The following is a 21,944-nucleotide window of genomic DNA, read 5'->3' as shown; positions in this document are numbered from 1 at the left end:
CCCCCCACCCCTGGAGCCAATCTATGGGCCAGAGTTTAAAACCTGAAATGTCCAGGATTTGCTTTAAGATAGCAAAACTGCTTGCAGAAAAGGTTTCCATTGTCACCTCCTCATCTGAAATATTTCGGGCAAAGTGTGATGGATGCAGGTTGAGGATGGACGAACCAAGTCCAGCCATCAAAGTGCACAGGGCGCACAGAGGTAGTTCTTCGGGAGTTTAGTTTCCACTCAGTCCCCTTTTCTAATTCCACCCCCCCTCACCTCCCCATATTTTAAGTCTCACAAAAAATGAGTGCTTTAACACTCAGGGTCTCCAAACTACACCCCAGTTAACTTTTATGGACTCTTAAGTTTATGTATGTCTGTATAAATATAAAAATATATACATTGTATAACCCTCAAAAATGTTGGAAATGGGTCCTATTGAAGCATAGTGCATCCCCTTATTTTCCAAATAGGCCTCAAACTGCTGCACTGGCATTTCAGTGCCGGGGACCAGGAAGCAGACAGCATCTCTGCATCTTGTGTGCCCATTGATGCTACACACACCTACAGCTTCCATGTTCCTTGTGTTTCCAGCCCATCCATTTTCTGCCCTAAGTCAAGAGGAAAACAGGCCAGGCCCCTTTTAAGTGAGCCCATCATAAAAGATATGTGTTTGTTGCTGGTTTTCTGCTTTTAGGCCGAACCAGCGTCCTCTAACAAGTGGCAGCTGGATAAATGGCTAAACAAAGTTAATCCCCACAAGCCTCCTATCCTGATCCAAAATGAAAGCCACGGGCCGGAGAGCAATCAGTACTACACCCCGGTGAAGGACGAAGCGCCAGACTGCGGGAAGCTTCCCGACAACGTCTGCCCGACCAGCCTGAGAGACAAGGACATCAAGAGCGCCTGCAAGGAGGAGCAGAGGCCGAGGACCGCGAACAAGGCCCCGGGGAGCAAAGGGGTGAAGCAGAAGTCCCCGCCCGCGGCCGTGGCCGTGGCCGTGACCGCTGCCGCCCCGCCGCCCACGGGGGCCGGTGCGCCCGCCGAGAGCGCGCCCGCGCCTGCCCGGAGGTCCGCGGGCAAGAAACCCACGCGGCGCACCGAGAGGACCTCGGCCGGCGACAATGGCCACCGGACGGAGGAGCCCGCAGCCACGGACGCGCTGGGGGCGAGCGCGGGGATCCCCCCGGAGCCCCCCAAGCCCCGGCCCTGCGGCAACAGTAGGACCAGCCACCGCAAGGAGCTGCGCTCGGCCGTAACCGGCGAGAAGCGCCGCACGCGGGGGCCGAGCCGGATCATCCCCAAATCCAAGGAGTTCATCGAGACGGAGTCATCCTCGTCGTCCTCCTCCGCGGACTCAGAACTGGAGTCGGAGCAGGAGGACTACCCTCTGTCCAAGGCCACTGCCGCCTCCGGGAACGACCCGAGGCTGAAGGAGGCTGCCAGCAGCATCGGCGGTGGCGGCCCGCGGGCCCCTGTGGGCTCTATCAACGCCAGGACCACCAGCGACATCGCCAAGGAGCTGGAAGAGCAGTTCTATACCCTGGTCCCCTTCGGCCGCAATGAACTTCTCTCCCCGTTGAAGGACAGTGACGAGGTCAGGTCACTCTGGGTCAAAATTGACCTGACCCTCCTGTCCAGGATCCCAGAACACCTGCCCCAGGAGCCGGGGGTCTTGAGTGCTCCCGCGGCCAAGGACACTGAAAGCGCCCCCCCGAGCCACGCATCCGATGCGCCTGCAGAAAAGGCTTTGCCAAAATCCAAGAGGAAACGCAAGGTAGGCCTGGAAACCCGAGGGGCTGAGGGCACGGCGGGAGGGAGGGCTGTCCCTGAACTTGTGGGCAGCAGGTCTGCTGGTCTAGAAATTTCCCGGAGCAGGAGTTTTATGTGTGTTTGCTCAACAAACGTTCATAGAGCACTTTATACATGCCAGATACCTTTGTAAGTACTTGACATGTATTAACTCAGTTAAATCCTTAGCACGGCCCAATGAGGGAAGTATCCTTATTATTCCCATGTTATAGATCGTTAAGGTCCGTCTCACTGCATGTGGAAGTAGGCGAACGGGAAATCTTCCCTGAGTGTGTGCAGAGGCAAGCTGGAGGCTGGGCCTGTGAGAAAAGCTAAACACGGGTGAACCCCCTTCTTTGCTGGAAGGGGTGGGATCGTTCATCGACTTTAGAAGCCAACAGCCTCAGAGAGTTTAGTAAGGCTGTGACTGGGGTGAGGCGTGAATCCGGAAGTGCCTAGTGGGGACCGTGGACTACGGGGCCCCGCGAGGGGACACCAGCCCGGTGCATCAGAGCCAGCGGCTGGCGCTCCCGTGGCATTGAGCAGGAGAGCTTTGTGGTAGAGACGGGCTGGGAACAGGGCCCTCAGGAGGAGGGACTTTTGAGTAATCAGAGGGTCAGGGATGAGGTGGCGCCAAAGGAGGGAAGCAAGCTGAACAAAGGCGGGTTGAACAAAGTGAGACAGGCAGCTCCAGTACTTGGAGAGCAGGACGTTTGTCAGGAAGCAGACCCAAATGCTCGGCCGTTTGGCCGTTTTTGAAGATTTTTGAGCACAGGAATAATTTAATCATAATTTAAAACCAATTTTGAGGATTTTTATTCCCTCCTGTTACTACATCTTCAAAAATAACTTGGACCACAGTGGAAAACACAATGCGTGACAAGCCAAAAGATTGTAGTCATCGTGGATGGTCCCAAATTTAGGACAAAATCATTCACAACAGTTAACACGTATATATGTCCCCATGAGGGATGCTGTTTTTGTACATATTAAATCGTTTATAAAGTCCTTACAACTTTATGAAGCAAATATTATCGTCATGCCCATTTTACAGATGAGGAAACTGAGGCTCAGAATGCCTAAAGGGACTTGCCCCAGGTTCACATAGGTGAGAAAGGGCAGAGCCAGGAATGAAGCCTGGGTCTGTGGCTCCAGGGTATTCCAATAAGAAGTCAGCATGCGGTTTGTGCAGTATTTTCCCCACAGGGCCCCTGCTCAGAGGGCTCTGTACTTGGAGTTTAATGCTTGCAGTTGCCATCTTGGAATTCTTCATTTTGTTTTTGAATTTGTGTTTAGTAAGTGAAGTGCGATGGGACGATAGAGCCTGCGCGGTCCCACCTCCTGCCCATTTCCCAGGACAGGTTCTGCCTGCCCCGTGGCCCCTTTGCACTCCTAGCCCTGTGCAGCCTCCCCATCCGCATCCCCATCCAGGGGCCAAGGCACGGGCCTAATGAGGGTCGGGGTCAGGATGGGCATCTCCCCACCCCCAATCCCAGTACTGAGGGGTCCTCCAGGGGAGATTGCAATCCAATCCACAAGGGGTTGCCAGTTGGCCTTGGGGAAGGGGAAATACCTAACTGGACTTCCTCACCCCTTGACCCATGGGTTCCACAACTGGCTGGTGGGGGAAACCCTTCACTGGTGGGCTGCGCACAAGCGCCCTGTCACAGGCCCAGGCCCCCGGTACTTGGGAGTGTCTACACATGCCCCCCAGGTATCCCCATGCCTCAAGGAGCACAAATAAACACACCATGACAGGTCAAGAGAGAGACTTTGAAAGACACAAAAGACAAGGAAATGTTTCCGGCTTTAGTACTTTATAATGTTACTCTTTAGCTGCTTTCTTTTTTTGTTTTTTTTTTTTTGAGGTATAATATAATGATTTGATATTGGTTTATTAGTATTGCAAAATGATGACCACAGTAAGTCCAGTTAACATCCGTCACTCTCCACAGTTACAAATTTCTTTTCCTCCTGGTGAGAACTTTCAAGATCTCCTCTCCTAGCTACTGTCAGATATGCACTACAGTATTATTAACTATAGTCACCATGCTGTATATTACATTACATCCCCATGACTTATTCATTTTATAACCAGAAATTTGTACCTTTTGACCTCATTCATCCATTTTGTACTCCCCCCAACCCCAAGCAGTCAGCAGTCTGACAACATAAGCTGGGAGGAGGTTTGGTTTTTGTTTTTCGGTTCCGCATGTAAGTGAGGTCGTAAGTATTTGTCTTTCTCTGTCCGACTTATTTCACTTAGCATAATCCCCTCTAGGTCCATCCATGTTGTTGCAAATGCAGGCTTCCTTCTTCTCTTGTACGCACATGTATGCCGCAGTACCCTTATCCATCTGTCTAGCCGTGGACATTTGCTTCCTCGTCTTGGCCATTGTAAATAACACTGCAGTGAACGTGGGGGTGCAGATATGTTTTCAAATGAGTGTTTTCGTTTTCTTTGGATAAATACCCAGAAGTGGGATTGCCGGATCATGTGGTAGTTCTATTTGAATTTTTTGAGCAACCTCCATCCTGTTTCCACAGTGGCTGCAGCGATTTACATTCCCACCAACAGTGCACAAGGGTTCCCTTTGCGCCACATCCTCACAGACTTATTAGTTTTATTTTTTTTTGATAATAGCCATCCTGAAAGGTATGAGGTGCTATCTCATTGTGGTTTTGATTTGCATTTCTCTGATGATTAGTGATGTTGAGCATCTTTGCATGTACCTGTTGGCCATCCATATGATCTTCTTTAGAAAACGTCTAATCAGATCCTCTGCCCATTTTTCAACTGGATTTTTTTTGTTTGTTTCTTTGCTGTTGACTTGTATGAGTTCTTTATATATTTTGGGTATTAGTCCCTTCTCAGATATACGATTTAGAAATATTTTCTCCGATTCAGTAGGTTGCTTTTTCATTTTGTTGATGGTTCCCTTTGCTGTGCAGAAGCCTTTTAGTTTAATGTAGTCCCACTTGTTTATTTTTTGCTTTTGTTGCCTTTGTTTTTGGTGTTAAATCCAAAAAAACATCACCAAGACTGACATCAAGCATCTTTTCCTGCTTTTTGAACAAGGCTCCCAGCATTTTCATTTTGCACTGAACCCCGCAAATCACGCAGTCAGCCCTGGCCTCCTGGGTGACCTTCCCTTCTGTGGACTTCAGTTTCTTTGTTTGTAAAATGGTGACATCTTTGCAGGGGTGTTGTCAGATTCAGATGATATAATGCAATAATGCGGGTTAGCTCACTACATACCTACCCTCTTCCCTTCTGTTTTCCTCTCATACCCTGCCCTCCCCCTTACTCGTTGGATTGATTTGTCCATCAATCCCTAGGTGATTAATTGGTGAATGAGTGAATCAGCCAGTCATCTGGAGATGGATGGATAAATGGACAGGCTGATGGAAAGAGAGAGAGAGAGGTATTTCAGAGATAGAAACTGATAAACATACAGATAGATTGGAAATATATATAGCTGTATAGGTATATGTAGATAGAGAGATGTGCAAAAACATACATGTATATTCCATAATATTCTGTATTTAAATAATTTTATTATTCATGGGCTTTTTAATTTTAACTTACAAAACTTCATTTACACTAAGCCTCACACTCAGCTCTCCTCATGAAATCTACTGAATCATCATTAAACTCACACAGAGAAGTGAAAGAACATTTTCACAGCACTCTTTACTCAGTATCTGGGGTGTGAAGCCCTCAGTTTTGGGTGCTGGAGATGGGACACCACAGACCTGACTGCTTAGGGTGCAGAGTCTAGCCCTGCCAGAGCCCTGGAGGCCAGAACTGGGGGTTCAGAGCTTTGGCTTGGACCCTCATTGGGGGCACAGTTTCGGCGTGAGCTGCTGGGGTCCTTGCAATAGAGGCTGTATAACAATCCCAGCTAGAGAGAGAAGGTCAAAATTTCTCTATCTTTGGTGCCGGTGCTTGTCTCCTGGAAAGCTCTGCTGAGAGCCCTGAATGTGCCTGTACTGTGTTGCTGCAATCTCACCAAAAATGGAATTTGGTTGAGTGCATGTGCATGACACTCTAGTACACGCCTAGGTTAAATACAATCGTGGAAAACAAGAATCCAGTCAAACTACTGTTTTATTAAAATGTCCTTTGGGGCTTCCCTGGTGGCGCAGTGGTTGAGAGTCCGCCTGCCGATGCAGGGGACACGGGTTCGTGCCCCGGTCTGGGAAGATCCCACATGCCGCGGAGCGGCTGGGCCCGTGAGCCATGGCCGCTGAGCCTGCGCGTCCGGAGCCTGTGCTCCGCAACGGGAGAAGCCACAGCGGTGAGAGGCCCGCGTATCACAAAAAAAAAAAAAAATGTCCTTTGAGGCCATGAATTTCAAAAGAAAGGTCCGAGCTTGTCACTGCCCTTACAACATTAAGCCCAGGATAGGTCGCCATGCCTTGTTTGGGTACCAAGAAATGCCAAAGGGAGGGATGCTGAAGTTCCAGTGGGACTCCAGAACAGGTCTTCTTTGAGGGTGGAATCTGCCTGTTGGTAAAGAAGTGTTCAATGGTCCCTCCTGAATTTTGATCTTCGTGTCATGCTTTTCCCTCTCAGTAAGCTGACAGATTGCTTCCTTGTGCACGGAGTAGCTGATGGGAAACCCAGGCCAGGGCCGAGAGTGCTGCAGCCACATTGGTGCTCAGGATGTTGGCCAGAGAAGCCCAGATGAGCTGGTTGGTGATGGGAGCTCGCTGTGACCCCTTGAAATCTAAAGCTGACTGGCTTTTGCTTCTTTCCATGCAGTGTGACAGCGAAGATGACTACCGGGAGATCAGGAAGGCTCAGGGAGAGAAGGAGAGCTCTTCACGGCTCACTGCCTCCGCCAGCAGTACTTTGTCCGCAAACCATTGCAACGTGAACGTCAACAGGTACTCGCGCTCCCAGGAAGGCAGAGGGAGCTGGAGGCGTGTCTGGGTCTGAGAGGCACATGCCTACTGGGGGAGAGTCGGATTTTTGAATGACTGCTCTGCTCTGGGTCTCCATGTTGCCTAGCAAGCCTCTTGGGCTCCTTAATCAATAGAAATTGATAAGAGGCCAGACAAGAAATTCAGACAAGGCTTTACTGGGGCTCATGCTGTAGCACGAGGGAACAAAGACAAGTAACAGATTCCCTTGCGCGCTGTCTGATGGGGGGCAAGCTGATTCCTTAAATGGGGTGAGGGTAGGGTGGGGCGAGGGGTCTGATTCCTTCCTAGGGTGGGTCCAGCTGATTCCTAAAATGGGGTGAGGGTAGGGTGGGGCCAGGCTGGAGGGGTGGCTTAGGAGGTCTGCTCACCCCCTTGTTGGCGCTGAGTGCAGGGGGCGTGTGCAGTAACCTACTTTTGCTCCTGACACCCTGCTTTTTTGCTCGGGACTCCTCAGAAGTGGCAGTTGGGTTTTTGGTCTCTTTGTATCTTGTTCACAATTTGTTCCAACTGCCCGTGCATGCAGTTATTTTTAGTCCTTTGTAGTTTCTTTGTATTTTGTGGCTCAAGGAGATGTTTGTCCAGGTGCAAGCACTGCAGCAGAGGGTCCCGGGTCCCAGCCTGTCTCATGCAGACTCCTTTCCCTTGGTTTAACCCAAGACTAACCAGTATGCCTGGACCTGTGCTTCTTGTCACAGCTGCAGGTGCGCTGGAAGTACTTCTTTATAACAAAAGACCAGTTACTAGTTACACACAGTTCTATCCTTTCAAAAACACACCCTCCACTCCGAAAACTTACAAACTGAATTAATAGCCAGTAAACCCGTGAGAACACTAAGCTTATTACACCAGTGAAAAATATAAACTTGAGCAGAATCTCCATATGACACACCTAAAGGCATTGGCTATAGACTGAATTTGCGGTGATAGACAGGATCCGGGTCTCCAAGGCGAAACAGCCACCCAGTCCCTCCTCTCAAGGGGTTCCAGAGAGACCCACATGGCACTGAATCCCCTCTGTGACAAAGGCTTCCTAGCAAAGCAAGGTCCCAGATATTTATTATAAGTGAGCAGCTTATCATCAGTCATAGAAGTCCTTTCCATTTAGAAACAGCACAGCTCAGAAACCACTTTATCCTCTGCTAAGACACTGCTCACTCTCCCTGACTGTGTACGTAAAATTTTTAAGGGGAGATTAATGTTTCAGCGCAACACATAAAAATGTAAACTGAAAGGTTAGGAGAAGATGTGGAATAGTACTAAAACCCGGAGAGGAAATTGGAGAGCGAGGGCACCTGAGCACAGGCCCGCTGCAGTGTTAGAATCACCTCAGGAAGCAGGGCGAGAGCCCTTGAAGGTCTGAGCGAGAGAGAGCAGCGCACACAAGCTGGCCAAGCCCACAGTCCTCTGGGCCAAGCAATGGTATCCCAAAATATTGAGGAAACGTGAATGGGGAAAATACGACTCAAAAATGTCTTTTTTTTTTTTTTTGTGGTACACGGGCCTCTCACTGCTGTGGCCTCTCCCGTTGCGGAGCACAGGCTCCAGACGCGCAGGCTCAGCCGCCATGGCTCACGGGCCCAGCCGCTCCGCGGCATGTGGGATCTTCCCGGACCGGGGCACGAACCCGCGTCCCCTGCATCGGCAGGCGGACTCTCAACCACTGCGCCACCAGGGAAGCCCTCAAAAATGTCTTTTTAAATGTGTGATAGAGTTATATATGTGCTTCTTTGTTCATGCCTTAAATAACCTTTCTAGCAGATCTAGTAATGACCATAATTTCTAGTAGTGATGAGTGTAAACCATAATTCAAGATGTCTGCAACAACTGATAAGGCATGAAAATATCTGTGGTTTCCACTGGTGACACAATCACAGGTCTTGCTAGTAATACTCCTGCTAAACCACTACTCTGGTTTCTTGCCTTCGTTCATAATTAAAGGAAATGTTCAGTTTCAGTGAGAGGTTAAGGAAAGTGAAGATGCAACTTCTTTTCCACGCAAGTGCAGGGACCCCAGGATAAAAGCTCTTGCTCTAGAGCTTTGGCTGGCAGAGCCTCCTGGCTCTGATAGTTTCACTTATGTTAAGTAAGGACTCAGTGCATATGAAAGTGCTTTGAGTTTTTCTTGGAAAGGTGGCCTGTGTACCTCTGGAATTGTGATTAGCACTGTTAAGCTTTCCCTGTGTAATAAGACAATCCTTCATATATGGTGATTGTCCCTCCCGAAGATGCGATCCCAAGAACGTTTCAAAGTTACTTTGGTCAACTTGAATAGATAAACTTATAATGATGAAGAAGAAATAGTCATATATTCATGACAATATTTAATATAATAGTTTAGTTTTCTGAAAACATTTAAAATCATGTAGTATGTAAAATAATTGAGACTTAGAAATAAGACTTTTTCACTCACACGTCAAGAAACAATTATAGGGCTTCCCTGGTGGAGCAGTGGTTGAGAGTCCGCCTGCCGATGCAGGGGACGCGGGTTCGTGCCCCAGTCTGGGAGGATCCCACATGCAGCGGAGCGGCTGGGCCCGTGAGCCATGGCCGCTGAGCCTGCGCATCCAGAGCCAGTGCTCCACAACAGTGAGAGGCCCACGTACCGCAAAAAAAAAAAAAAAAAGAAACAATTATATTCAGACGGTTCATATCCATCTTCAGCATCAGTGTTTTCATCTTCACTTGCAGAGCCACTTTTGACTCGTCCAAGGCAGTTTTCGAGAACACACCTTCTCACTCTAAGTTGTTGGATGCACAGTACTTTTTAAACCAGAAAGCTGTCATCAGAAATTCTCTCCCTGCACAGATCTGTTTGCATAACATTAAGAACCTTGGCTTCTCATTTGTTCTAGAGGCCTGTGTTTGTAATTTCTACACTGTGACCACCAACTAAGGAAATTGCTTAAAAATAAAAAGTGACTTTAATGGCTTGTTTGCAGTGATAGTCAGCACATGCAATTAAGAAGTCACAAGTGCGGGAATAATGACTAAATCTTTGTTAAATGAATTTATTTATTTGTTTTTATTTATTTATTTTTTAATGAATTTATTTTAACTGACTCTACCAGGTGCCTTCTAGAAGCATCCCAAATTAGCAATGATTGAGTTTATTTGAGGCTAATGTGTCTTCCCCCGATTTTTGTTTCAAAATAAAGTAACGGAGAGAGCCCTATCTACATAATATACATTGCAAAGACTCAAATATGACTCCCTTCTCTGGTGGTCTTTGGTGGGGGGGGATTTATATTCAGTCATAGACAATAGTTTGGAAGGTAAAATAAGGAGCTAGGAATCAGAAAATGACATTTCTAATGACAGTTTTCTATTCTTTGTTTATTCTGATCAATGCCTGGCTACCTAACAATTAGAAGGTGGGTTCATGCTTGGTTATTCAGTGATTCTGTTATTCTCCATATAATAATTAGTATAAGCTCAGGTGTTAGCAAAAGTCCTTTTGGAAGTGGAGATCTCGTGTATAATTTGAGTTACCCATTACCTGCTGTTTACACTTGTTAGGAAAACAGTAAGTTGTTTGTCATGTATTTTGAGATCCTTGGATGAAAAACTTGGGAAATGAAGGTATTATTGCGCTTAGTTATTTAACTCCAGAATTACTGTTTTTTTCTGGGAGGACGAGTAAAGAAACCATGAATGAAATTTGTTTATTGTTCGTTATGGTCCTAATGCCATAAAATCGTTTCCTGGCATAATAATTCCCAATAAACGTCTTCCTACCAGCAGGTTTTAAATGGGAGGGTCACATATAAAACATTTACCTTGCCATGTGCTGAGTGTGTGACTTTCCATTACTGTGATTTCCTTTTACAGCTTGGCAATCCCAATAAATAAAAATGAAAAAATGCTCCGGTCACCCACCTCACCCCTCTCCGACGCTTCTAAACACAAATACCCCGGCGAGGACCTGACTTCCCCCAGCAGATCCAACAGCAATGGTTTGTTCACTTCCGCCTCGTCCAACAAAAAGCATAAGGCTGAGAACCAGCTGCAGACCCATGGTGGAGACCTCACGGTATGCTGATGCGCTTCTGCCCCGGTTAAAACAAGAGTGAAAATGAGCACACCCCTCTACTCTGCCTCTAGCCCAGCGCAGTCCAAACACAAGCTTTTTTTTTTTTTTTTTTTAATTGCAACTTCAGGAAAAGCTCCTGCTTTATTATCCCAAATAAATTTTCCCAGGTAAAATAAATGTCCGACAGTTTCTGGTATGTAGGAAGATAATGTTTGTTCAAGTCACAAGGAGGCCTTATTGACAGAAAGCTTGGCTGTATAAACAGCACAAGTTGAGAAAAGGTTTAATCTCCAAACGTATTGGACTGGATGATGTAAGATCAGTAACAACCACCTTGCGACATTGCAGGTCGAGGAGGCCCACCGTGGTAAGGGGGCCCCATTGGCGGTCCCTGCCCACATGGCAGCGTAGCACCAGGAAGGTAACCCGGCACGCCTTGAGGATGACCACCATACTGACCATGAGGCGGCATTGGGGGTCTCATTCCTTGTTGCTGTGGGATGCCTGGCTGCAGTGGCACCATACCTCCATTTGGTCCAATGGGTGGGTTAGCAATGGGAGCCTGTCCTGGTCGAGGAAGATCACACTGATACGTGGTGACCAGTGAGGTCCCGCAAAGCAGCCCTAAATGCTGATCTGGGAAGACCCGGCAAAGCAGCTGTTCTTCGCCTCTTGCACAGGCAGCTGCCGAAGAAACGGAGGAGGCATTTTAAGCCTGCTTAGGAACGCTCTTTGGAGGACTTCATTTCCCATCCTGAAAAGAATTAGCCCTAACGTAACTCTCCCAGGACAAAGTAAATTGGGAGTTTTGGACCGACCGATCTTTATATTTGAAAAGATTTCTCGCCCCGGGGCAGAGCTAAATCTGGGATTGGAGTCCAAGGCCAAAGTTGCAGGGCTCCCCGCTGCCCTCAGTGACCAGTGTGGGACAGCTGCCACCACCCCTCTTCCAGTGACTTTGTCAAGGGTGGCGCCAACACCCTGTATTCCCCTGGGAACCTGGGTTCACCTCCAGCCTCATAGCTTAGTCACCATGTGACCTTGGGCCGGTTGCTTAATCTCTTGAGCCTGTTGCATTTGCAAAACAGTGGTGTAAGATCTAAATGAGGTGGTGCCGTGGACACCTATGGCCACCTGTGCAGCTAACACTGCGTGTCAGTTCCTCTTTCCTGCCACCCTCCATCTAACAGCGGGCGGCCCTGGATCGTGCGTCCTCCAGGTACATTATTTAATTCCAAACTCTCCCCGCTGTGCCTCTCAAAACCAGCGGGGCTTTGTGAGGCAGGGAGAAATGAGACTTAGCAATAGGACTCTGCAAAGAAAGTGGTGGGAGGCAGCATTTCATGCTTTATCCCATGAATTAAAGAGGCAAAACAAGTTGGTAGATGGTCCGGCAAGAGCCTAAATCTTACTGAACCATCAGGAAATTAACCCCTTTATGCACCCTCATTTGGGAGCAATTATCTTTACTTCTAGGATACACGAATCTGAGAAGACCATATTAGAAAAAACAAATAAAAAGCTAACAATTCCCATTTTAAACCGAACACAACTTTTCTTTGCCTCTAGATCCTTCCATCACAAGCAGCTATGATATGCAGAGAATCGTAAAAGAATTATAGACTTTATTGAGGCATTCTTTCACTGAACAGGTGTTTATCAAGGAAGTATTTATTGTGTCCCAGGCACTTTGCTACATAACAGAGACGCACTGATGATCTAACGGGTTCAGTCTCTGCCTGCAGGATACCTTACAGTCTAGCTGGGGAGAGCCACTTAGAGCAGGGCTCACACACATCCGTAATTTACTACCCTGCATGCTAGAATGGAAACGCCCAGAGTCCTGGAGGCTCTCGTAACAAGGAGGCTTGATCGATGCATAAAATCGGTCCATATTTAAAGAAGCATTGATATACACTCCACTTTAATTACTTCAGAGGAATCCATTTGAATCTCCTAACTAAAAAAGGGGTGTTTTATGATCCAGACCTTAGGCACACAATAGGTGCTCTCTGTAATGTCTGTATCTCCAGGAAAAAGGATGTTTCCATTTTTCCCCAGATCAAGAGTGTTCCTTCTTAAAACACATCTTAAATAATTTCTAGTGATTCCCTTTGGCTCCTCCTGTTCTTCACAGACAGCTGATGAGAACCAGTGAATTGTGACCTGAATGACCTCTTTTGTGAGGGATGATTATAGCTCAGTGGTTCTGAGAGCTTGGGTCCTGGGCCAGCATCACCTGGAACTTGTTAGGAATGCATGTTGTCAGGCTCTTCCCCAGACGTACTGAGTCAGAGATGCTGGCGGTCCGGCCCAGCTGGCTGTATGTTAATGGTGATTCTGACGCAGTCAATTTGGAGAACCATGGGTCTAGCCAACTGGGAAGCATAGGAGCCTGAACCCTAAGCCCCCAGCCTCCACCCACGATAGCCATCTGAGCTTGGGCGAGTTCAAGATCTGGATCTGCGTGAGTGGACACACTGAGAGTGCCCTTTTGATGTCCTGGGAATGACATTTGACCACATATGTAAAAGCCTCCAGCTTGAGACCTGTAATGCAAGTATTCCTGCTTCTTTATTTCAACAAGGAAAGCACCATCAGCTCTAACCTAGAACACAGAACACAAGCGATTCTAACAGGTTGCTCCTTCAGCCAGGTGGCCAGTTTCTCAAATACAGGTGTGTTTGTTTGTTGTTTAGAAAGCGGCTCACAACAATTCCGAAAACGTTCTCCACAAGTCACGGCCACAGACAGAGCCATGGTCTCCAGGCTCCAACGGCCACAGGGACTGCAAGAGGCAGAAACTCATCTTCGATGACATGTAAGTGTAGACCCTTCGTTGGTATGGTGAGGGCCAGATCAGTGGGAGCAGGGAGATGGTTTCATATGCATCTGATTCACAGTGTGGCCATTTCTTGTCATGTGATCTCATCTGTTAAATGTCACCCTCTCGAAGGGAATTGCAGCTTCACTCCAAGTGTACCCCTGAGTCCTGGGGGACTTCTGAGTGAATAGAACAACCGGTGCTAACAGGGCTGCTGCATCCAGGATGTCAGAAAACTAAGCTAAATGGCATCAATGAGTCATATTTCTAAGCCCCTGCATTTGGGGTTGTATGCTACCAGAAAGAGAAGCATTTTTTGTTTTTATAAATTATAACAGGCAAAGAATAATAGTGATTCACTCCTGAAAGCTTTTTTTTTCTCTAAAATGCTGTAGTCTTTATAAAAGTGTAAACAGTTCTTATACAGGAGAAAATATCCTGTCATCCATCTCCCAGTCCTAGCACTGAAACCCAAGTATTAGTTCCGTTCCCGGCATCAATTTAAGAGGAGGAGAAACAAAAGAAAAGGAATAAATGTAACATCCTGGAATGCTCTGGAGATGCTGAAAATGACAAATGAGAAATGATAAAATGATACTGAAAATTATTTAGGCTCTTGGGGAAAAAATATGTGTCAAGGACAAGCCTGGAAGGCAGCAAGCATGGTTTCAAGAGTTCGGCTTGAATCCTCCTTTCAATTTGAGCTGTTCACCAAGCGTGCAGTGTGTGTGTGTTTGAGGCATGCCCTTAAATCCCGGCGTGGAGCAGCGGGCAACAGTGAGAGAACACCCTGCTGTCTGACTGTTGACAGTCTGGCTGAGGGGACAGACTGTAAGCCACGACCCTCACCCAAAGTGAGAAAATAAAAGGTGCTAAATGTCTCTGAGTCCCAGCTTCCTAATCAGAAAAAGTGATTGTCGTGACAGGCTCTTCTGAGACCCAGTGAGACGGTCTCTCCTGAGCGTGACCACCCGGGAAGTGAAAGCTCGGCGCGGTGGTGATGACTCTTCCACCCTCATCTCCCTCCCATCCTACGTTCCAATCCTAACCTCACCCAGAGTATAGGCACGATCAGTTGATTCACCTCCAAGAAACAAGAATACCGAGTTGTAGTCCTCAAGCCCTGCTTGGACTTCATTAAACTACCTAGGGCACAGACTTGGAGGGTTCAAAGCCAAATCCACATTTTTTTGTTTCTTTATTGAACACGTTCCCAGATAATTGGATTTATGAAAGTGTAAGGGTGGCCCAGGAGGACGTGTGTTTTTCTCCTCTTCCCGTGGCTGCCGCAGCTGCACTCAACCCCAAGCACGCTCTCTCCTGACCCTCAGCACCTCCCCTTCCCCTCCTCGCCACTGCCCTGGGCATCAAGGGAGGTGGTAATTAATCCCCGAGGTGGGGGGGGGGTGTAATGGGAGTACAATCAGGCAGTCAACTCCATATGTAATTAGGGTTTGGTGGTGTAAGTTGTTCAAGGGAGCTTTAACCGTTTGCAAAAACAGGAGATTAGAATTGTGTTTAATGACAGTGTGGAAATTTGCATTCAGAAGATATAGGAATCTTTTGATTTTCGTCTTAATTAAAGATGCTCTTCCTAATATTAAGAAGCAAATTGAAGACAAAGTAGTTATATGGATGGGTCAGCCTCCATATCGTTGAGGTTGCAACCCAGTTCTTTGAGGAATTAAAAACAGTTATACTCATCTTACAAATCAAGTCTTTATAAGAATGGAAACAGGGCTTCAGACATCATTCAAAGCCCACCTGTCATTTTTACCAGTCCCCAAACTGCCCTTATTCATCTCAAGAAGCTTGCAGAGGGGGAGGGAGGGACTGGGAGTTTGGGGTTAGTAGATGCAAACTATTATGTATAGAATGGATAAACAACAAGGTCTTACTGTATAGTACAGGGGGTCATATTCAATGTCCTGAGATAAACCATAATGGAAAAGAATATAAATAAGAATGTATATATACATATATGTATGTATAACTGAGTCACTTTGCTGTACAGCAGAAATTAACACAACATTGTAAATCAACTACAATAAAAAATAATTTTTTTTTCTTTTTTTTTTTTTTGCGGTACGCGGGCCTCTCACTGTTGTGGCCTCTCCCATTGCGGAGCACAGGCTCCGGATGCACAGGCTCAGCGGCCATGGCTCATGGGCCCAGCCGCTCCACAGCATGTGGGATCTTCCCGGACCAGGGCACGAACCCTTGTCCCCTGCATCGGCAGGCGGACTCTCAACCACTGCGCCACCAGGGAAGCCCAATAAAAAATAAATTTAAAAGGAAAAAGAAAGTTGCAGGTATTATAAAAGATCTGGACTCAGGGAGCAAAAAAAAAAGGAGAAGCAGTCATAATCTACAACATGATCAAACACATGTGCATTTGACAGTAAGGTACCCAAAGCATCAGATGTATGAAGGGCATGGTGTTTAAACACACACATGTATGGGAAATTAAAATGTAAGGAATTTCCCAGTGTATGGACCAGAAAGCTAAGTCTGAAACAGCAACAACTAAATGGTTGTACTTCTACCTGCAGTGTCTTGGACTGTTTACAAGAGGAAATATTTCTCAATCTGCTGGGACTGCAGCTAATATAATTTTGTCCCTATCTGTATCAACCAAGAGGCTGTTACCATGCGTTCTTCCCATTGGCCATGTGTGTCATTTTTCTGGCTGACAGCTACAATACAGTGTTTCTCCCTTTATGGATAAAGATACAATAGAATAAAAAAGCACTCTTTCATATCCATCATATATAGAGAGAGACGTCTTCCAGTTGCCACGTGTCCCAATTGATTTGAAATCCATGACAGTAAGAGAAACATGCACCTCAAACAGCCGCTTAACCGCTGAACTGAGAAAGTTGTGGGAAGATTCTTCAAGCTTGAAAAGCAAAAACAGGCATTGTCTCTTCATTGGAACAATAAAAATATGTCCGTTAAGAGATCACTGGGGGGACTTCCCTGGGGGCACAGTGGTTAAGACTCCACGCTCCCAATGCAGAGGGCCCAGGTTTGATCCCTGGTCAGGGAACTAGATCCCACATGCATGCCGCAACTTTGAGTTCACATGCCACAACTGAGGAGCCCGCCTGCCACAACTAAGACAGGTGCAACCAAATAAATTAATTAATTAAAAAAATAATAATAATAGATCACTGGGCTAGGAAATCACCTAAAAGTATGTAAAGTGTCTCCCAGGTTCAGTTGGTGTGTCCTGAGGTCCAGTGGTAGGAACAAGGGTATATGATTGATTCCTTCTCAGTTATTAATTGAGGGAAGATGGAGGCACATGGGTGGCCTCTCCGGGAAGCTTCCCTGGGACCACCTTAGCCGCCTCCTGCTACCTCTCTGCTCTGCACCAGCTTCAAGGACCATGACCTGGCTCCTGTCATTTTCCTTGACTTCTCCTCACTAGAGGTGTCAACAGGCAGTGACATGACCAAAGAGAGGCCACCAGAAGGAAAGAAAGAACTAGAGAATTAGCAGCGGAATGACTTAGAGTTGATGGAAATCCAGTTATAGTGCTCCAATGAGTAACAGATGCCATCCTGTCATGTGACTTTTAAAGCCACATCACGTAGCTTTTTTTAAAAAAAGTAAACTCATCCTTTTGTATTACAAATACTCGTTAACGGCTGAATAAACATGCGATTCAGACAACAGCCGCCCGAATCCAGTGGGCACTCAAATAACAACCGTTGAATGGCCCCAGCTGAATTAGAATAACATTCCCAGGAGGTAGTGCCTGCATCTTTTTTTCTTTCTCTTTCCGTGAATGTAAGGAATCTACTACTTGCAAGTCAATTTAAATTCACGGGCTTCCAGGCCCTTTTCCTAGGTCACTTACCCGTCCAACAGGCACCAGTTGGTGCCTTCAGGATGTAGACGGAACTGAACCGAATAATTTGTTTTAAAACTGTGATCCAGGTCAGCCTGTCCTGCAGGATCACTCACCCCTGACGTTTAGCCGTGCGCCACTTTCTCTCCTCGAGAGCCCCGATTTTAAGGTGGCACTGGTGTAATTACCAAACTTCTGTTTAAACAAAACCTGTCAGGATTTATGTCCATGGGTGACAGCACTTGATTCAACTCAAAGCCTAGAAACGGATCTTATTAGTGCAGAGCCGTGAGCTGTAAATTACTTGGTGTCATAATTAGTGACAGGGGAGTTCTTGGCGCTGGAAAATCCAGGGAACAGTTGTGTCACGAAGTCCTCAGTACAGACGTCAGAGCAGAGCTGAGTGGTGAAATGCTTGGCCTCTCTTCCCACGTGCCATATTGCTGTGCCGGGGAGCCAGAGAACCCCGGGTGCCAGCCCTGCCTGCTGTTTCCAGAAGGATGTGCTGTCTCTTGCCCACATTTCACAAGGAAGAGTCAGTCACGATCATCACTTTCAGCCACACCACCAAACGTCCCATCTGTCCCCATGGCACCAATACCAGGAGCCCAACTACATAAACCTCCCAACGCCGAGAAAAGACTCCCTCGCCACGGGGCCTGTGAGGTGTGGCTGGCAGGGCAGGAAGAGGGAGTCGGTGTCTGTGATATCATGATGCTCAGCAGCCTCATAGCTAAAAGGGTTTTAATTTTATAGAGGGTGGAAGATTCCTGTATGTGAAAGGCCAGATGATTGAGTGAGAGGACACCAGCTGAAATCCTTGAGTAGGTGATGCTACATCAAGGCAAGGCGTGCCCACGGAGGGCCTGCTGTGGCCGTTCTTCCTCTCCCGAGGGGCTCCCCTTTCCCAGTCCCTTCAAAGCTGGACCCCACCTTTCCAGATATACCATTCATGTGCCTTTCTGTTCTTCATATGGAATTTTTTCACTTATGAAACCCCTCTCAGCCAGGTTTTTATTTTTTTCTAACCAAAACAGAAAGAAAGGGGAAAAAAAGGACTTGGCTGGGGGTGTTGGGAGGGCAGGAGTTGGGGACAAGGCCTTTTAGATCTCCCTGATTGAAATCTGAGCTCTCTGATCATTTTAAGGGCTTGTAAAATGATTTTATCTTTTGTGTTTAATTTTTTTTTATCAGTCATTTTTCTACAGTTATCGTGGTTTATTTTATTTATTTATCTTTGGCTGCGTTGGGTCTTTGTTGCTGCGTGCGGGCTTCCTCTAGTTGCGGCAAGCAGGGGCTACTCTTCCTTGCAGTGTGTGGGCTTCTCATTGCAGTGGCTTCTCTTATTGCAGAGCACGGGCTCTAGGCGCACAGGCTTCATTAGTTGTGGCTCGCAGGCTCTAGAGCACAGGCTCAGTACTTGTGGTGCACGAGCTTAGCTGCTCTGCAGCATGTGGCATCTTCCCGGACCAGGGCTCGAACCTGTGTCCCCTGCATTGGCAGGCGGATTCTTAACCACTGCGCCACCAGGGAAGCCCTTTTTCTGTTTTGTAAATAAATTCATTTGTTAAATATCACACCCAGAGAAGAACAACAATCACATTGATGTATTTCCATTTCGATAGAAAGTTGCTTATGCTCACGTGACAAAAACCTGCCATTTAGCCTGTGTGTCCTGGAGAGCACACGCCATTTTCTATGTGTGGCCGAGAGAGGAGTCACCTGCAAGAGCCTGTGGCCTGTAGGAGACACAATGAGTGATTGCTTATGGTTCTGAGAAACCAGGGACTCAGGGTCCCAGCCAACATCAAGGGTGTAGAAACAAAAGCTGCATTTGAATCATTGCTGCCGAAAGCAGTCTTCCTGCTTCCTTCGGGAAAAAGCACTCGTAAAAGCCAGCGGCAGCACGGGGGTCCCTGGCTGCACGGTGCCCTCATCAACAGCATCCACTTACTCAGTGCGTGAAAAACAATTACCTCACTTCTTACGCGTTCTTCTTGGTAAAGAAAGTACCTCACAGCTTGGGCCACAGTAACACCTCGGGGACTTATTAAATGACAAGCTGACAGGCTATCAGATGACGAGTTCATTTGGTGTGCAGTTGCCCAGTTGTCTGATTTGGATTTCAACTTTCCTAAGAAAATGATCCCCACTTCTGCTATGCCAAGGAACCCGTTTGTTCAGACACGTTGAGTTCGCCGTCTCTGCCAGTTTTCACAAAACAGGCTGGTTTTGCTGAGGAGGTGCATTTCACAGAGGTAGGAATCACAGAAAGCAGCCTGCCAGCCTCTCCATGGGAGAGCGTTCAACTCCATCTCCGCCACAAAGGAGAACAAAGAGCGAGGTTGCTCCAATACGCCGGTGCCAGAAGAAATTTTAGGGTATAGCTCAGCCCCCGCCGCTGCTTAGAACCAAGGTGGCTCGTGCGTAGGTGGGGGAATGAGAGGTGAGGAGGACGCATTCCTTCTGGATCAAGTGCTCCCATTTTTTTTTTTTTTGCTGCTGAGAGCTCTTATAACAAAGATACACGTGGCTCGGCTTTGGCTTTTGGATCACTCAAGCCCGGTTTCTGAAGAGCCCCAGAGACACAGTTAGTTACATGCATGATGTTGAACTGTACTTTTCTTTGGGTTGCTCAGGTATCATCATCACATACCATCGCTGTGAGAAATGATGTAAAGAACGTTATGATCACAATGAAAAGCAAAACTCTAAGTTTTCCATGTGAAAGAAAAGAAAGAAGTTGCAATGAAAAATGAGTTTGAACGCTGCGAGCATTAGATTCATTTCAGTGCCTGTGCCATGTTGTATTCTGTAACTGCCACAACGGTGACGGCAGCTGTACTTTCCTGCTGACTTGAAGGTCACCATCGGAGTGATGCCTTCATGACAGCACATGTCCACTGCCTTGCCGGACAATCTGGGTGACATCCCATCATCCCACTGCCTTTATAATGATCTGATCTAGGAGTGTGGCTCTAGAAATCACCTGAAAGGGAAAAAAATGGGCCAATCATCAAGCAATCTTCAGTGACTCAGTGTAATAAGCCCTCCACTAGATGCAAAGATGAGAATTCTTATGTGATCCTAAACAGGCCCTGATGGTACATTTCTTCAGCATCTCAGGTTAATGTTGCAGCTGCTGTGATGTAGGCAGAAAATAGATGTGTTACTTATCCACCTACACTATTGTGAGAGTTTGTGACTCAGCCTCCATCTCAGGTTTAAAGAATACACTTACATGCTACAGATAAAAACAGCATTGATTAAGGTACCCGTATTAGGAATTAGGTGCCATTGCCACCCCAGGGGTAACTAAGAAGGCTAACAGATGCCTTTGCTTATTACCAAAGTAATTCTTTCGTGAAAACGAAATGCATTTGAAAAAATGATGATCCGTTAGTGACGAGGTCTACAAAAAACAGGGCAAGAGAAAAATGACCAAATTCCTATATTGGAGTGTGGGACAGATAATGATGTGGAGAATTTCAGGTTGCCATGGAGATGTTCTCTGGCTCATTGCCTTCGAGGCTGCACCCCATCAGAAGTCAACCCTCTCTCTCTCTCTCTCTCTCTCTCTCTCTCTCTGAAACTCAAAATATGAATGCAAGGGGGGGTGGTTCATTTCTCTCCTACCATGTACCTAAAACTACAAGGTGGGGAAGATCAAAGACGTCTACAACAGGGCCGCCGCTGAAAATGGTCCAGCTGCAAAGTTGCATACATGCAATGACTGTAGCCCAGGACAGCTCAGCAGGTAATTAAATGCCTGGAAGTGAAGTGTAAACAAGAAGTGGTATCTGAGATCAGGAAAGACATAGCTGATCATGGACCAAAATTACCAAGAAGGCCTTATGGCCTAAGAATTTGAGGGACAGGTAACATCTGGCTCATCATAAGCACTTAATGAATGAGCAGAGAGGTGAGTGTTCCAGGAAAGATGGAAAGGATGAGCAGAGCTTCTAAGACAGCCATGGCATGTCACCCAGACAGTGAGGACACCGCTCTGGCTGTGGTCGAGGGACTTGGTGAGTAAGTGGTACCGTAAAGAGGGTTAGGCAAGATTATTGGAGACCTGAACTGCGACTGGAACTCATAGGCCCTGGAGATTTTAGGTCTGTGAGTAGGATGGTGATATAATGAAAGCCACATTTTACAAACATTGGTCAAGGGTTAAAGCTCAGAATAGATTGGATGGGTGTGAAACTAGAGGCCAGGAGAGGTGATGAAAGCCTAGACTTGGTGGATATGGTCACTGGAGAAAGAAAGGGATGTTTACAAGGCAGCATTCATAGCATTTGATAACAGTGGGGGAGAGATGGATGGAGATGCCTGAACTCTTGTCCTGAACACATAGGCTCCAGGACTCCATCTGAAGCTCAGGAGTCAGTTCTCGGTTTGGGCAGAGGTAGGTCTGGTCTTCTGCTTTGGGGCATTCAGCAGAAGGACAAACGAAAGATATTGCAGAGGATTTTTAAGGCATGAAACTCTTCTGTATGATACTATAATGGTGGATACGTGTCATT

General features: G+C 46.9%; 1 protein-coding gene across 1 annotated transcript in view; it reads left to right on the top strand.

Annotated features, from left to right (window-relative positions):
- Nucleotides 1-21,944, top strand: part of AFF3 (ALF transcription elongation factor 3) — a 555,628-nt gene that overhangs the window by 515,206 nt on the left and 18,478 nt on the right. The window contains exons 14-17 of the mRNA XM_081253559.1: nucleotides 683-1,762; nucleotides 6,545-6,669; nucleotides 10,537-10,738; nucleotides 13,438-13,559. Coding sequence (XP_081109685.1) covers nucleotides 683-1,762; nucleotides 6,545-6,669; nucleotides 10,537-10,738; nucleotides 13,438-13,559 — 1,529 coding nt within the window. The remainder of the gene's footprint in view (nucleotides 1-682; nucleotides 1,763-6,544; nucleotides 6,670-10,536; nucleotides 10,739-13,437; nucleotides 13,560-21,944) is intronic.

Source organism: Mesoplodon bidens (assembly GCF_964165515.1).
Source record: "Mesoplodon bidens genome assembly, chromosome: 14".
NCBI classification, from domain to species: Eukaryota; Metazoa; Chordata; class Mammalia; order Artiodactyla; family Ziphiidae; genus Mesoplodon; species Mesoplodon bidens.
Note: the sequence above shows the minus strand (reverse complement) of the source record. Positions and strands in the feature narration are given on the sequence as shown.